General features: G+C 40.1%; 1 protein-coding gene across 1 annotated transcript in view; it reads left to right on the forward strand.

Annotated features, from left to right (window-relative positions):
- Positions 1–18,213, forward strand: part of CORIN (corin, serine peptidase) — a 274,936-nt gene that overhangs the window by 232,256 nt on the left and 24,467 nt on the right. The window contains exon 16 of the mRNA XM_065405296.1: positions 701–830. Coding sequence (XP_065261368.1) covers positions 701–830 — 130 coding nt within the window. The remainder of the gene's footprint in view (positions 1–700; positions 831–18,213) is intronic.

Consider the following 18,213-nt stretch of genomic DNA (forward strand, 5'->3'; position numbering starts at 1 on the left):
TAAAATGATTAGGGGTTTGGAATGGGTTCCAGATGAGGAGACACTAAAGAGGCTAGGACTTTTCAGCCTGGAAAAGAGGAGACTAAGGGGGGATATGATAGAGGTATATAAAATCGTGAGTGGTATGGAGAAAGTGAATAAGGAAAAGTTATTCACTTGTTCCCATAATATAAGAACTAGGGGCCACCAAATGAAATTAATGGGCAGCAGGTTTAAAACAAATAAAAGGAAGTTCTTCTTCACACAGCGCACAGTCAACCTGTGGAACTCCTTACCTGGGGAGGTTGTGAAGGCTAGGACTATAACAGGGTTTAAAAGAGGTTAAGTCCATTAATGGCTATTAGCCAGGATGGGAAAGGAATGGTGTCCCTAGCCTCTGTTTGTCAGAGGGTGGAGATGGATGGCAGGAGAGAGATCACTTGATCATTACCTGTTAGGTTCACTCCCTCTGGGGCACCTGGCATTGGCCACTGTCAGTAGACAGGATACTGGGCTGGATGGACCTTTGGTCTGACCCAGTATGGTCATTCTTATGTTCTTAATTAAATCTTCATAAAGTATAGAGGAGATAAAAAATAACTGGATCTTGCATTACTCGAGGACACTTTTGAAAGTATTCTTATATTTACAGTGTAACAAATAGCATACCAACTTGCTGAAGAAATACTTAAGTTACTTTTCTTTTTCTTTTTCTTTGCAGTGACCCTATCTAAAAACGCAAGCTCTTTGGCATTCCTGACTATTCACAGGTCAGCTACTGACTACCATGTTTGTGCTGATGAGTGGCAAGAAAAGTTAAGCCAACTGGCCTGCAATCAAATGGGTTTAGGGTAAGGTCAGTAGTTTGTAGCATTGATGAATTTCCGAGGGTGATGGGGGCAGCAGAGTTAGTTGAGCCTATAGTGACTATTGTTAGTGTGACCTGCGCAAGATTAAACTTAGTACAAAAAGGGGTAGTAAAGGAAAGAGGTAATGGAATTCTATGAACTCTTGGAAAGCAAACTCTCATTAAAATTCTGACACTTTACAAATACTACACAACTGTAATTAAAGGAGGTAGTTAAAAAGATAACCTTTCAGCCAGGTATTGGAAAGTAAATTGAATTTATAATTATTTTTGAAACTAATTATAGCTTAGAAATTTGATACCGTATTTGGTCCTAGCGACTAAAAAACAAACAGTTAGCTTTATGAAACGGAAGGGAAAAACTATGGTAATTTCAGTTTGTTCACTGGAGTTCTGTATTTAGAATGTATGCATGAGAATTTTAAAAGGGGTTTTATCTGACAGTCCACCCTCGCCAGTCAGAGCCCCTGTCATTTTCATAAAAAAGAAGGATGGATCCTTAAGGCTGTGTGTGGACTACTGTGCCCTAAATAAAATTACCATGCAAAAATGTTACACTACCCCGATCCCAGAGCTGATAGACCAATTAAGAATGGCCTGGTTAGTCACCAAGCTGGATGTGAGGAGCGCCTATAATCTAGTCAGCGTCTGTCTAGGGGTGTAACAGAAAACTGCATTTTGAATATGAAAGGTGTTAGGGCCCATAATGTGAGCTGTCTGACCTACTGGTGAGAGTCAGGAGTAGGGTCAGGGTCATGGTCATACCAGAGGTCAAAGGGGGAGTCAGAATCAGAAGTCATGCCAAGGGTCACAGCTTGAATCAGCAATGGGGAACAAGGTGTGGTAACAGGAATAGGGACAAATATGGGTAAAGGGAACAAGGCAAGGAGGTGGGGACTTGGTCTCAGCAGTCTGGGCAGCAACAAGCCTAGCAACTAGTTGCTCAGACAAGAGATGGGACAGGAATAGGAAGCTTTATGATCAGTAGTGTCCAATCAGCCATCTGCTGTTAGTCATCTGACCCCACTGAATCAGCAGGTGTAGCTTCTGGTGGGGGAAGGGGGTATTAGCAGCAGTTCCCTCATCAGCTCTTGCAACATGATGGTATACAGAGTTAGGCTCCTGCTTGGCAGCTGCCCAGGCCTGGGATCAAGACCTGTGGTGCCTAATGCCACCCCATCTCCTAGGGTAATCCATGGGGTCAGACTTCTCTGAATGATTCCTGTGGAAGGTCCATACTTTTGCAGGGGTGTGCACATGATGAGCTGGCTCCCAAAAGCATTCTTCGGGCCAATAACCCTCCCAATCGATCAGATAATACAGGGGCCCTCCATGCATTTGGAAGTCCAGGCTGTCATGGACAAGATATGTCTCGTGGTTTTGAACTTGAACCGGGGGTAGAGGTGGTTCCTGCTGGGGTTCCCTTGGGGTCTTCCCATTTTTACCCAACCAGGGAATCTCTTTTATACTGTTGTTCTGACCATACTTAACACCCTGTGCATATGCATGAAGGTTTCAACACTCTTTTCCTTATCTGTACTTCCACACCCCATGAATATTTGGGTGCCCCGTTTTTCATAGGTTGTTATCTTAGTTCCCCTTATTCTCATTAGCATCTACACACAACATGTGTCCATGGTAACCTGCAGTCAGAACAGGACATTCCATGATGTTACAATCAGGCGTCTTGTGGTCTTTGACAGTACATTGCGGTCTATTTTTCCATAACATCACCTATTGGCCCATCTTTTACAGTCATCTTCTAACCTTCCTAGCATATGGCTATTCCTAGGTTACCCACTCATGTCAAGCATTCTTAAGCCTACGACCTAGTATGGCTAAACTAAAATCTTACAGTCCTCAGCCTCTAGGCTTTGCATTCCAGACATGCTTTACTTATATATCTAATACACAGTCATCACTCCTACCTACTTGTCAATCTATTGTTTAAGCACCTGGGTGACCTTTTCTGTTTGGCCATCCATCTGAGGGTGATGTGTGGTGGATGCATGATCTGGACATCTTGGAGGGAAACCCAACCTTCCAGAACCTGGATATGACCTGGAAGCCACAGTCTGTGGCAAGATGTTTTGGGAGGCCATGGAGGCAGAAGATATGTGTAACTAGAAGGCATTCAGTAGTTTCCACATGTGCATGGTACAAAATTGGCCTTTTTGGTGTGTTGGTCCATGACAGTTAGTATGATGTTAGGCCTTCAGATTCGGGTAATTCCACTATAAAAATCAGGGGTAATATGTGACCAGGGCCAGGAAAGGATCCCACGTTGGCATCAGGAGGCCAAAAGTCCTGCTCTAGAGGAGTTTTGTGCAAGCACAGATGTTGCAGGACCTGATGTAGGACCAAATGTCATCCTGCATTTGTGGCCACCAGAACGAGCGGGCTACAACTCAGAGTCTTGGATTGCCCAAAGTCACCTGCCTAAGGGGTATCATGATGTATGCACAGCACTTCCCATCTTGGGAAACCCTTGGGGTCGTAGAGGGAGCCATTGACATAGAGGAGGTTATTGACCCAGGAATAGTGGCATGCGGTGGTACTAGGGAGATCCTCCTTGGATGAGGTTATGAGTTTAAAAAAGGATCATTAGGGAGAGCTGCTCAAAGCATGGTAAGGAAGTCCGAGGCTACAGACCCACAAATTAAATGGTGTGGATTTAATGTGTAAGGTGGCAGTTCTTTGGGGTTAGTGTAGAGTATTCCCCTTTTCATCAGAGGCCATCAGCCTAGCCATTCATGTTGCCTGGATGATACATCATTATAAAATCAAATCTTGAAAAGAATAGGGTCCAACACAACTGATGCTGATTCAGAGCTTTGGCAGATCATAGATATTCTAGATTCTTATGGTGAGTTAAAACTAGGATGGGATGTTTGGCCCCCTCAAAGTAGTGTCGCCAATTCTCAAATGTAGCCTTGATGGCAAATAACTCCTTGTCTGCTATTTCATAATTGCATAGTTTTTTTTTTTGACTACTGCTCTACACTGGGTAGATGTTTTCAGAGAACTATGCATGATGATTCCAAGATCTTTCTTGAGTGGTAACAGCTAATTTAGACCCCATCATTTTGTAAGTTTAGTTGGGATTACTTTTCCAATGTGCATTACTTTGCACTTATCAACATTGAATTTCATCTGCCATTTTGTTGCCCAGTCATCCAGTTTAGTGAGGTCCTTTTGTAACTCTTCGCAGTCAGCTTCATACTTAACTTCTCCAAGTTTCTTCCCCTCGGATTGGATCTCCTGGCTTTCGAACCTTTGTATAAATTCTTGACTGCTGATCTGGACTGCCTGCCCACTAGGCTAGGGTGACCATATGTCCCATGTTGGCTGGGACAGTCCCTTTTTTAAGCCCTGTCCCTTCTCTCCTGACTCTCCTTTCCCCCCCCCCCCCCAAAAGTGGGCATTTGTCCCGTTTGCTCTTGCTGCCTTGATCAGTTGGCAAGAGCAAACGGGACAGATGCCCACTTTTGGGGGGGGGGGGGAAAGTGGGGTGCAATGTGGAGGGAGCAAGTGGAGATGCCAGCCCCCCACAGCAGGGGAGACAGAGCTGGGGAGGGGAGGCAGCGTTCCAACATTCCCTGCTGACCCAGTGGCAGACCACTCTGCCACTGTTATGGCTCTGGCCTGGGATGCAGTGGAGTCGGGAGGGCCTGTGTCTCCCTACCCCTGCCACTCCACTCCCCTCAGGATGGCAGCATTCCCCCTCCTTAGGCCAAGAGGCCTGAGTTTGTCTGTCGCCCACCAGAGCCAGGAGGACAGACTGGGGTGGTGGTCACCTCTGCCAGCCCCCTAGATTTCTTGCTGGGTTCCTAACCCCTACCAGCATTCTAGACTGTTTGTTTGGTGCCCTGCCTTGGCTGAGGGCCTGCCCTCCTCTCCCCCCCCCCCCCCCCGGAACCACTCGCAGCTACCCTGCCTAAGGGTTGGAGCCGGAGACCGCTAACTTCCCCCTTTACTTAGACTGTGGTTTCAGGAGTGTGTCAGCAAAGGGGCGTGGTCTCCCTCAGAGACTGACAGCGAGGGAGAGCCACACCCACCTACACGCTTACAAATATTAATGGGGCACTCTACCTTGAATGATCCCTTACAGTATGTGCTAACTATTTATGTGAAACAATCTGGGCTTGTCTACATTACCCGCTGGATCGACAGGCAACTATTGATTCAGCGGGGGTCGATTTATCACGTCTAGTCTAGATGCGATAAATTGACCACTGAGTGCTCTCCCGTCGACTCTGGTACTCCACCAGGGCAAGAGGCGCAGGCAGAGTCGACGGGAGAGCGTCAGCCGTTGACTTACCTCAGTGAAGACACCGTGGTAAGTAGATCTAAGTACGTCGACTTCAGCTACGTTATTCACATAGCTGAAGTTGCGTAACTTAGATTGATTCCTTCCCCCCTCCAGTGTAGACCAAACCTCTGTTACACCTTGCATTTTGCTGTGATGCTGGGAGTTCCTTTCCCAGACCTGAAGAAGAGGTCTGTGTGGCTTGAAAGCTTGACTCTATCACCAATAGAAGTTGGTCCATTAAAAAATTGGTCAGTTGGGACTGACATGGCTACAACTACACTGCACACACCAAACCACACTGGTACTCTCAGTTTACACACATCTAAGTGATTAAACAAAGTGCAAAGCAGTGGAGATTCAGGCCTACCCTCTGTATTTTTACTCTCTTGAAAAAGCAGGTGAGGGTCTTCATATGCATTGGAATTAGGTTGTTGCTGTATACATGCTAGTCTTTAATCATTCAGTTACTCTTTGTTTTTATGTCAGTATATGCTTATTGTGTATTTTCTCATAAACATCAACATTTTCATTCTGTGGTTCAAATCCCTTAAAGATTTATACACATGCTTAACTTATTGTAGAGTGAGTAGTCACATTGAAGTCGATGGGACTATTCACAGTGCATAAAGTCTTTGCAAGATCAGGATTTCCAGCTATAAGAAAATATAAAACACAAGTTGTGATATGACTAAACTTGAAATGATAAAACAAAGAAGGTGTGGGAGTGGCAAGAGGAGACCAGGCACTAAAAGATAAATGTGGGAAAGTTGAGAGCAGATGTACATAAATCAGAAAGTCTTCAAAAATAATCTTAAATATAGTAAAGCTCATAAGTAATCTGTGTACTTTGTGAAAGGCCATCTTTGTTCCATTTCTTAAAGTAGCTACTTTTTCAAATTAATAAACTATCTGTGAATGAAATAAAAGAATATTTCCCAATTGTATTAGGTGGGTTAGCAGTTATCATGCAATATTTTCATAATACTAAATTGTGTATTAATATTTGAATCACAAAGGTCCTTTTAAAATTACACTAGCCTAGATTAAAGCTTGTGTTTTGTGAATATTTTCCCAAATGAAAACATCAACTCTACTTTGGCTGTGTTTATGCCCCTTTTGTGTTCACTTTTTGCAAACATTATAGTGAATGAGTTTACTGTCAGATATATACACAAAATAATGATTTTGAAGAAAATATTAGAAAATTTTCATGAAAGCAAATTTTGCACTCTGAGACACGAGTGTTTGCATCTAATGGGAACAGAAAGAATGTGACCTAATTGTCCAATCAAAACTAACCATCACAAAAAGAGAGAATTAGCACACTTAAGAGTGATATGTACCTGTCAGCTGGGACACAAATAATACCAGTCGTGGTGCCAATCCTATACTTGCTTTTTTGTCAGTGACAGCTCTTTCACTGATGGAGCACCACATGTGGCCAGAATTGTTAACCTAAGTTACAGCTTAATGTGTGCAATCAGACCGCTTACATAGGGCTCCATTTATTTCTAAACTGTATCAAACTTTTGAGAAACTACTTTTCAATGGTTAAAAATGCATTCCTCAAGCCCCAATGGGTTAACAGAAATTCTGTAGCTCTAAAGATTGCAGAAAGAATGCTCTGGACATAATAGAGTGTGCCAGTCTCCTTTCTAATGGAATCATAAATCACAGATAGAATAAGAAGTTGGATAAAGGGGAAGTACAGTTTAGTATAGGATTAATATACAATTATCTAATACAGGCATTAAAAATGTTTAGCCCGACTGGTCCTGAATCAGAATTTTCCCAATGGATCTCAGGATGTTTGTAAGTTTGCAAAGTCATACTTCCCTTCTCCATAGAAGGGCAAAGAACACCTCCGCTTCCCAATTGGGAAAATGACACTGAAACAATGTGAGTGGAAATTTCCAATTTCTGTCCCCATTCTGTGGGGTTTCCCTATAGAAGTAATTATTTAACTCTGTCACTTCTAAGTCACTATATGAGACAAAAATTTCAGCCCTCTCAAAGCTATTTTATAAAAGGGTAGAATGCATAATAAAGCTTTTTTGGCAGTGATGAGTAACCATGTAAGAGACGTTGAGAAATTCAGATCCAGAACCTATGTTTGTGGCTTGTGCCTGTCTCTAACAATAAATGTTAATGGCTTCAGTTTTCTAAAGAATCATGAGACAGGTTCTTTTTTCCTACTCTTGAGGCAAAATTCTGTCAGTCATCTGAAGCTTCATTTTCTCCGCTTATTTTCATTACACAGTGATGGAGCCAACACAATAATGGCATAAATCATCTTTGAAGGAGGTCTTCGAGAAAAATGAGAAACACAATACATTTACCAGAACCAGTTGTGGAAAGAAGGAATTTGAACTACTATAACATATTTAATTCTTCTTTAGATCTTAAGCCAGGTTGGCAGTAAATACATCACTTATGTGAACGTTTTCTGCATTGGCAGGGAGAGGGACTAGATGATGTAATATTTTCAGGATTTCGTATTACTTTGAAATCAGACTTCAAGTCATATACCTCACCTGTTTGCCATTGACATCCTGTATCATTTATTAGATATAAAATGGCCTCTTACAAGAAAGCCTGTAATAGTAGACTGATAATATTTGGCATGTTTTCAGTAGGTTGCTTATTTCCAGACGGATGGATTATATATTAAGTTAGAATATATATTATATAAGGCTAGAAAGTATTGATGAAAAATGTTTTTCCCTTGCAATAGTCACATTCTGCTCTAAGGGTAATAACATCTTGAGCAAAACCTTTTTCGTGTGCATGGACATTCATAATAATCCAGAGCATAAAGTGATTTTAAAAAGGGAATATTTTGTGATTTACATTCCCTGCCACCATGAATAAATTTAAAGATCTAAACAAATAAATGCCACCTGTATGATGCCATGATACAGAAGGCATTTGTTATATAGATCTATAATTTGTTTAATAATAGTTCATGTGAGCCTGTGTTACCTTATGCCTGAAATTATGAGGAAAGGAGTACATGGTACTTTTCTTCTCTGTACAGTTGTTCAAGATAGAAATCATAGTTGTATTTAGTAGTGAATTTCCAGATGACAAGTCCCAGTGCTCTGTAATCTTTAGAACATAGAACGAATGTCTCTCTAACTGCTTGTGAATCTGTTTGTTTGTTTGTTTGTTTTAATTATTGAGAATTAAATTAGCCGCAAACAAATGAATAGAATTTAATGACAATGAAATGTGGTTCTGTTAGATGAATTTAGCAAATGGTTCCAAATACACATGAATAACATTTCTAAATGACAGATCCTAAAACATAAGTCAGTTTGAAAATGTAGATATAATAAACTTGACCTCTGGTAGCTGGAGCAACATAAAAAGTAACCCAGTTTCTGCCTATTGTACTAAACTCAGGCTATTTGTCTGGCTGCCAGTCAATACTAATTCCATGCTGATTGTATTTTTTCCACAATTTGTTACAGCGCAACATAATAATATGATATGATGTGGAAAACTGTACATGTTGCACTTATGAGACAGATGAAAACATTGTCTCAAAAGCTTTGATAAGTAGACTGGCAAAATGTCCACTGGTCAAATGATGGAATGTATTTTTTTCTTTGAAGTTCATGTGTTTTTCCTAATGTGAAAAAAATGTTAAACATGAAGTGAACAATTGTTTATATGCTTCCATGCTGACTGGAAACCTTCTCACTGCATGAGGGTCAGCTGGTACATTTCTAAAGATGGGCATTCTCTACTGAATGGTAAGAATAGTAGGCCTAGATGGTTATAGTTTTCATTTGACATTGGGCTGGTCAAGTTATTCTCATGTGTTTGGAAACCCACATCTGCTGATCAGGCAGTGATAAAACAATCATGGTCTATTCAAAGTTGAAGTCTGCCAAAAGCAAGTTTCTAGCAAATATTTCTGTTTAGCAACTCTGTGAAAACTGCATGGAATAGTCTCCCTTTCTCCTCCTATGCTAGGATGAGATAGCAAATGTCATTATGGTAAACTATAGTAACCTGCTTTGGAATACAAAAGAATAATATGTGCTCTATCTAGCTGGTGGGCTAACAAACTAATTTATTTCTCATCTGAACTACTATGCTGACCATTGATTATTGTCTTCTAATCAGGTCTGAGTTAGAAAAATGAAGAGTTGAGACAGCATCTCTTCTGCTCAGGGCATGTCTACACAGTGGGGTAATGTGCACTGCTACATGTTCCCTAGCACATTTTGAAACATTTAGTATGCACCAGCAGGGTCTACACAGACCAATTAATGCACCACACATCAGTGCTCTTTAGAAATCACACCTTGTAGTGCGCATTATCCCACCATGTAGACAAGTCCTCAGAAACATCAAGGAAATCAAAAGGGATACATAATCTACTATTAAAAGAAGTTTGAACATCTGAATCCAACATACATTATTTGCTCTAAGAATAAACAGGACAGCTATTAAATCAAATGCTATGTGAAGACTGCAGTATTTCAGCTCATTAATTCAACCTAGTATTCAAAACCCACTCAACAGAATGTAAAATATGTTTGATCTTTCTCTAATACACTCAACGCACAATGTCCATGTGTATTTTATGAAATCCTTGGGAATATATTAGAATGAAGATCATAGAGAGTTCATCAACATACATTTATTTTATTAAACAGGGACAAAAATAATTCTAATAAATTGGAAGTACCAAAACCACAGTATAACTTGTGACTGAAATTGCAAAACTTATTTTAAAAATTTGAAAATCTGTAAAAGAATAATAAGCATATGCAGTCATAAATAGACTTGAAGTAATGCATATTAGGTAGCATGTGAATACTCTACCATGTATCTATGTGTGTGTCTGTAAATAGATGTAGTGATACTATAACAATTCATGCTTATAATTCCAGAAGTTGTAACTTTTTTCAGAAATTGTTTCCTTTCTAGTTAGTATTCAACTTGTTTTGCTAGTCTGATGCCTCAGGATACACATACTTGTGAAGGAGGAGGATGGTTCAATAGGTACGGTGCTAGGTTGGCCTCTGGGAGACTTACGTTCAATCCTACCTCTGCTGCCAGGGCCGGCTCCAGGCACCAGCTTGCCAAGCAGGTGCTTGGGGCGGCCACTCCGGAGAAGTGTAAGGGCTTGTCTACATGGAGATTTAATGCATGGCAAACCAGGATATGAATGTACAGCGAACTAGCTTTCCATGCACTAACTGGCCATGTGGACCTTACTACCATGCTCTAAAAGTTCCATAGTACTCTTTGATGTACTGCTATTTAAGTGTAACCTTAACATAGAATTTCTTGGCTTTCTGGTGTTATAGATGCCTAGTTTCAACTTTAACTCCAACATAGTTATTTTGCCGACAATTTCCTTAATTTTAAAAATCAGCTCTGTTACAATACCATGTTACCTCTGATGTCCATTATAGTTTTCTAAAAGACATGTATTGATCTAGACATCTGTGCAGTATTGATATGGGGTGAAATTTTCAAATGCATCAAAGTCCCATTTTAAAAAGTAACTGAGGCTCAGATCTTCAAAGGTATTTAGTCACCTAATTCCCATTGACATACCTTTGAGGATCTGGGTGTTAGGAGCTAAATCCCATTTCATTTTGAAAATGGGCCTTAGGCCTCTAAGTCACTTAGGTGCTTTTGAAAATCCATAGGCCTTGCCTTCACTATACAGTTAACTCAAGTAATTTAGTATTACCATCAGTTAACAGAGCACCATGGAGTAAAACGGAACAGCATTATAAAACTGTATTATATGCATATAATATAAATTTTATAATAAATTTTACATGCTATGGGGGTTTTTTGGGTTAAGAAACCCATAAGATGAGGTTTCAAATAGCTGCCATGGTCTGGAGCTCAGAAAGTCTAACTTCGTTCATTCAAGCTGTATGTATCCATGCAGGTATTATAATACCCACAAGGTTATTCAGTTACACACGTATGGTCTGTGTATTCATGTAAGTATTCTATTGGAACCTTGGAATCGTGTGAGTATTATAATGACCTCATAATGCATTTCAATAATTCCATACAGGTACTATCATGGGGTATTCTAATGGCACATTGATGGCCATTCTCAGCTCTTCATGGACTCTGTTGGAGAATCTGGTCTTAGTAATCACCACATTTTAATATGTTTTAATACATTTCAATGTAAATGGATACATCTAGGAACAAAGAATGTAGAGCATACTTATACGGTGGGGGACTATCATGGGAAGCAGTGACTCTGAAAAAGATTTGGGGGTCATTGTGGATAATTAACTGAACATGAGCTCCCACAGTGTGATGCTGTGGTCAAAGGAGCTATTGCAATCCTGGGATGCATTAACGGGAATCTTGAGTAGGAGTAGAGAGGTTATTATTTTACTTCTCTATTTGGCATTGGCGCAACCACTACTGGAATACTGTGTTCAGTCCTGGTGCCCACAATTCAAGAAGGTTGTTGGTAAATTGGAGAAGATTCAGAGAAGAGACACAAGAATAATTAAAACACTAGAAAACTTGCCTTATAGTGATAGACTCAAAGAGCTCAATCTATTTATCTTAACAAAGAGAAGGTTAAAAGGGATGACTTGATTACTGTCTATAAGTATCTACTGGGGAACAAATATTTAATAATTGGCTCTTCAATCGAGCTGAGAAAGCTACAACACGGTCCAATGGCTGGAAGTTAAAGCTAGACAAATTCAGACTGGAAATAGGGTATAAAGTTTTAATGGTGAGAGTAATTAAATTAGTGCCAATGCCAACAGATTAAAGCAAACTTGGAGTTTCTGGGCCAGGTGATTTTTGAGATATAAGCCAATCAAATGTTACGAACCTTGCAAGAAGTGCAAGCACTTCTTCTTTTTGAACTGTGTATATCTCCAAAATGCTTTATTATTAAATAGGTTCAGTTTGGTAGTGCCTAAGATCCAAGAGTGTGGTCCCATTGTGCTAGGCACTGTACAAACGACAGTAGATGGTTCCCTGCCCTGAACAGCTTACAATTTAAGTAGACATGACATCCACAGGATGGGGAAAGGGGTAGAACATACAAGATTCTTACAAACAGAGTGAATAATGTGATGGCAGCAAGTATAGTGTGAGTTCCACAATATTTTGGGGGGGGGGGCAGGAGGGATGGAGTTTACTTAGCAGGGAATCAGTCAACAGAAAGAAAAGGGAAAGGGGTGATGGGGAAAGGCCATGGGAGTAGATGGTATGAGGGCAGGTGTGGAGTGATGCTTAAATGAAGAGACTGTGAGGGAGGGGAAAGCGGAGGGTTGGTGCAAATAGCCAATCAGCACAGGGCAGAGAAAGTCCAGTCAAAACTGTAGAAAGTTCTCCAAAAGTGTGTATGTCTTTAAAAAACAAATAACACATTTGAAAATCACACTTTTGATCAAAATCCTTGTACCTTCTAGAGTTAAAAATAAAACCTCAGATTACTAACCCTGAAAGAAGTTAGGGAAGAAACCATTTTCTTCCTTTGTCCAGGTTGTATTCCATGGGTGAAATTCTGTGCTGCATCTGTAAGAAGTGCACTATGGATCTTGCAGCCAGGAGGTGGGAGTGGCTTAAGTGGCCATCTTTGCACCCTCACAAGTTTGAGGGCTCTCTTGTTAGCAAAGAGTGAAGCTGAATTGAGCAGGTTAAGTTGAAGAAGTGGAACATTATTAAACCTTGTGCACTGCTTTGGCCATGTAGCTGAGTTGCTTCCAGCCTAACTCCACTCATTCCCTGTTCCCTTGTTGTCATGTCAATAACAGCCCCTGCAGGGAACATGGGCACTCTGACTCCATTTCCATTGATCATGATACAGGGGCCTCTCTAAGTATTATGGCTGCCTATGGGCTGCAGAGCTGCCCAGGAACTCCACCACAGGCCCCACCTCAGTCATGCCTTGCTACTCCTGCTCCAAACTGTGTCCCTGGCCCTGTCCACTATGCCTAGGTTTGCCAGAAGCTCCTCGGAAATTAGCCTCGCATCTGACTTCTGCATTGCCTACACTGGGAATTTTACTCCAGCTGGAATTGGGGTTTTTAGGGCCCCTTTATGGCCCTAAAGGGTGAAAAAGGACAGAAAGGGTACTGAGGATCTTAATCTTTGTGTGTATGTATGTAGTCAGTTTTGCTGCTTTCCTTATATAATCTAGTTCTTTCTATCTGAAAAGTCCTTATAAACATCAGCAAGGAGAAAAACCCAGATAAAAACATTTTTTAAAAGAACTCAAAAAGAAAAAGAGAGAGAAATAACAACCAGGGCTTACTATTTAAAAGGGCCCTGATCACACAAAGCACACTTGTGAGTACTCCCACTGATTTCATGAGTAAATTATGCACATGCTGAAGTGCTTTGTGGAATGGGGGGCGGGGAAGGGGGAGCTCAGGAACTAGATTTAATACTTAGTCACTTTCAGAGCATTCAAATTGATGGTGTCCTTTTAATGGTGGTGAATGGATATATTATTATAGAATATAATCTGAAATGACTTCTTTTTATAAATACAAAGCACAGGCTAGCTACAGTCTGTTTGTTTTACCTTATTAAGATCACACAATTTTGGGGGTAATACAGGAGTTCTCAAACTTCATTGCACCGCGACCCCCTTTTGACAACAAAAATTACTACATGACCCCAGGACGGGGGACCGAAGCCTGAACCCGGCCGAGCCCCATTGCTCTTGAGGGTGGGGGAGCCAAAGCCAAAGGGCTTCAGCCCCACTGCCCAGGGCTGAAGCCGAAGCCTCAGCCCCACCGCCCAGGGTGGGGGGCTCGGGCTCCGGCCCTGGGCCCCAGCAAGTCTAACACCAGCCCTGATGACCCCATTAAATGGGGTCCCGACCCACAGTTTGAGACCCGCTGGGGTAATATAAGCTTGCATCCATCAACCAGTATGATGGTGTTCATTTTTTAAAATACATATTTCTGACTTATGTATTTTATAAATTACATATTTGGTGAAAGCCACACAATGGATAAAACACCATTCTATAAAATTATGAAGTAATGGAGAAGTTGCTCATGGCAGATTCTTTATACAAAGAAGACAGATCAAAAATGTTAGACAAAATGGTTTTGTGAACATTGTTGGAGGAGATGGAAGAGGAAATGAGAAAATACTGGAAATTAATAGGAGACAGCTGTGTCTGTTTACCATAAGCAGACACAGGAGGGAGAAGCTCTTTGCTGGAGAAGAGCCTTCATTTGATGAGGTGAGAACTGTTTTAAAAGTGCTCATTAGCAACCACTGCTGGCTAGTAGATCATGGAGTGATAATAGTTTAATATGTCCAGAGGAGAAATGGACAGAATCCAAGGATAGGACCTCAGAGTCTCTAATTCTGCCAGTCCTGCTGAGAGTATTTCCATATGGTAGCATTGACAACCATTGCCAAAAAACCATGCTTAGTTGATCATTAACAACTTGTATAGGAAGCTAACCAATGGATGCTACCTGTTTTAAACCACTGTACAAGTAATACAACTCAGATTTTAAAATAGCCTAATGCCATGTGCTGCCCTATGAGGAAGATGCAGGTGCAATCTCTAGGCCCTTTACATTTTTCCTGATTTTTTTTTCTTCTTATTCTTCCTTCCATTGGCTGGAATCCAGAATTTGGGTTATTGTCAGATTTTAGTTGATGCAGACCTGGCAAACTAACTCACTGCTGACATAGAACATGATGTACCATATTGTTAATTTTTATGGCTGATAGATCATTCTTTACGGGAAAACCATGAGGTGTCTGGAGCCATTTATGAGCTAAGCCCTCTCCTTCATATAGCAATTCAAACATATCAAAACCAGCAACTTATTCAGAGGATACACAGGCAGAGTTGTTAACATAATAACAAATAATGGCTGGGCTGAAGAGGTATAAATCTGAAAATATCATTTAGTGCAACCATTCCAACCTATTTTCAGTTGTCTGCTGGACAGATGTAGACTCCCAGGTTTCTCTAGCTATTTGTTTTGTTTAGCAGACTTGAAAACTTGGACTCAGACTGTTAAATGCTGTAATTGAAGTTCAGTTTTATCTTTACATTTTTACAGGTTAACAAGCTTCTGATGGTCAATATAAATTAGAAAACCCCAAACTCTCTACTACTATGTGTGTGTGTGTGTGTGTGTGTATGTAATATATAATTTAACATAATTTCCCACACGTCTAATTTAAAAAGTACTAGAAGGAATTTTATTTTTTTTAACATTAGATAAGTGATTTATTTTAAATTATACTAAGTGTTATCCCTCTCTTCTCCCATAAAGGATTCCTTAGCTGTCAAGCTTAGGGACTGTATAATCTTCTGAGTAGGAGGGTGGTCTTGGGCATAACGGAAACTTCTGTAGTAGATCAAATGGATGGATCTGAAAAACAAATTAGTTTTCCAGGAAAGGCCCAAATAGTAACAGATTTCCTGGGGGGGGGAATCCAGCATTAGAAACTGTAAGATGGTTAAAAATACAATTAAACTATGAATCAGTTTGTTTATGGTTCATTAATTGTGCAGTAGCCCTGAATATCTGTATTTTTCCAAACCTACCCATTACTTTTGTCTAACTTCAGTTTAAAGGAAAACAGTATTGGGTTTTTTTTACACTTTTTAAAAACTCTTCATGTGTAACAGCTTTTTAGAATCTTGAAAAAGTCATTCCTGCAGGTTTTTCCTGCTGAGGAAAACCAGATTTTTCTGTGTCTTTAATGAGTCATCATGGCTTTAGATTGTCATTAAAAAAAAAATCTTGATGAGGGAACAAACATAAGTCTGAGAGTTGAATGTTTCATTGAAAGCTTAAAGGCATCTTGGCAGAATCTGAGAATCCATCATGTTTTCTTTTTACAGCCATTGCTCAGACAAGGTCAGAACTTTTTTTGAAATACAATACATTGTTCATCATTCATCTTCACAGTCAGCATGTGCTTCTTAGTGCAGATACTGCATTTCTTATGTACCCAGATCTTCCACTGACTTTACTGGGAGTTTTGGGTGCATGCGGAAGGCACAAACATGCCCTTAATAATATGTACAGAACTATTTTTCTTTAGCCATAACTTCCACTGTGCTTGTTTTTTCCCCCCTTTTCCAATGTCTAACTAATCAGTACGTAGTGACACTTAAGTCAATGGGACTTAAGTACATGCTAAAAGTTAAGCACATGCTTGAGCACTTTGCTGAAGCGGGACCATCATTCCTAAGGACATTGTCAACACTTAAATAACGATAGTAATAACAGGGTTTTATTTTTCCTTCCCACTTATTTTCCCTGGACCCTTGCCACCACCTTAGTAAAATCACAGTTGGGTGGGTTTTCGCCTCTAGTTTCACCAGCTTTGAAAGATTTTCCGTGGTAGTCCATTGCATTGCTTTAGCTCCAGACAGAAAGCTGCTTTAGGTACCTCATATGAATCTTCTAAAATTTATTTGACTTCTTTAAATACTCACGCAAACAAAAACTTGCTTTTGCCAGATGATGTAACATCTATTTATCAGTTTAAAGTTTGTCAATCTAAATCTAAAAGTTTGTAATGTCTGGAGCTAGCCCCCATACACATTTTTCCTTTTCCTGTGTCTTCCATATTACTATTCAATTTTCTTTGTGTGTGTGTCCCCCTAAGATTCTTTTCTTTTCTTTTCTTTTCTTTCAAATATATACACCCTTAATTTCAGCTCTCTGTCCCCCTTTTTGGGAGGGGCAAAATTTTTGGCCCTGGGGTATCTGTCATATTATCGTTATGGAGCTGCATAGTCCCACTGTGCTTTGATGTTACCTAGGCCTGAACGTAGCCTTGCCTTTCTGCTACTGGAGAAGGAGGCATGCGACCAGGGGTAATGGAACATGACGGAGGCTTCCCTATGCCTTGTCAGTTCCTGCCTGCTTTTTCAGCCTCCTGGAGCTGATCACAGCTAGGGTAAATGACTCTAGAGTCTAGAGTATCTGCTCTTTCTTATGCTTGGGAACCACTCGGACATATAGATCAGGGGAGCATAAAGGCGAACTTTAGTGTACCTGAGCTGTACCTGGTACAGTTTGGCTGGACTTAAGGATCTGGTATTTTGTTAGTGAACTGATGCTGCATATGGAACACATTTCAAATTCACAGCACAAGAGCAAATATTCAGAAATGGGTGTTTTTGCAGGGTTTTAAGATTAAAAATAGCCAATTTTGCCAAATGTTTTGCAGAAGAGCAATATTTCAAGAGTGCAAAATCTCCTGAAATGAAATGAAATTTAACAAATGATCACTACTGTTATCCAGTTTTCATGTTAATGCACATATGCACCATATATTTTGAAATCCAAATCCATGAAGAATCTTCCTGCTGTTATGTTTGAGAATTTGCTAATTTTTTTATTTATTTGTATTCTGGGGCAGAATGATCTGATGTTTCCTTAAATTGAACTGCTTGTCTGACGCATAAATGATTTTAAAAAAATCTTTTCATTTTTTTAAATGGCATCTTGTGTATAATTTTTTGACCAAGCAGTTGCTGAATCTAGAACCAAGTAAGTGCTTGAGGGCTCAATTCTTTTGTATAAGAGCTTCAAAGAGAGAGATGGAAGTCTTACTTACCAGGGAAAAAAAAAGGGGGGGGGGAATTGATCTTACCAACCTGCCAAATCTGATTATCGGCTACTTTCATTTAAGAGACTCTATTTTTATATGTTCTGAAATTGTCCTCTGTCTGAGTGGTTCTGTTGATCAGTATGAATAAAATCAATCCATACTGTGATCATCATTCCTGATTATATCTTGCAGAAGCAATATGAGCTAAACAGACAGGTAGTGGGTAACTGTAAATTGCTTGGAAAGGAAATTTATGGGAAGAAAAAGCTTGGATGTGATTATGAGCATTATGACCAAAATGTAATAGTAATGAATAATAAAGCAGATGTGAAATAATGCTTATGTTTTCTGCCACCAGAGAACTTTTGCCATTTCCATTTCCCACTCCCACTTGTTAGAACATTTTTCATGAATAATAATAAAATGTGAGTAGGTCTGACTTTGGCCAAAACCTGTCCCGCAACCATCTGCAGAT

The sequence above is a fragment of the Emys orbicularis genome, chromosome 5 (assembly GCF_028017835.1).
Source record: "Emys orbicularis isolate rEmyOrb1 chromosome 5, rEmyOrb1.hap1, whole genome shotgun sequence".
Lineage (NCBI taxonomy): Eukaryota > Metazoa > Chordata > Testudines > Emydidae > Emys > Emys orbicularis.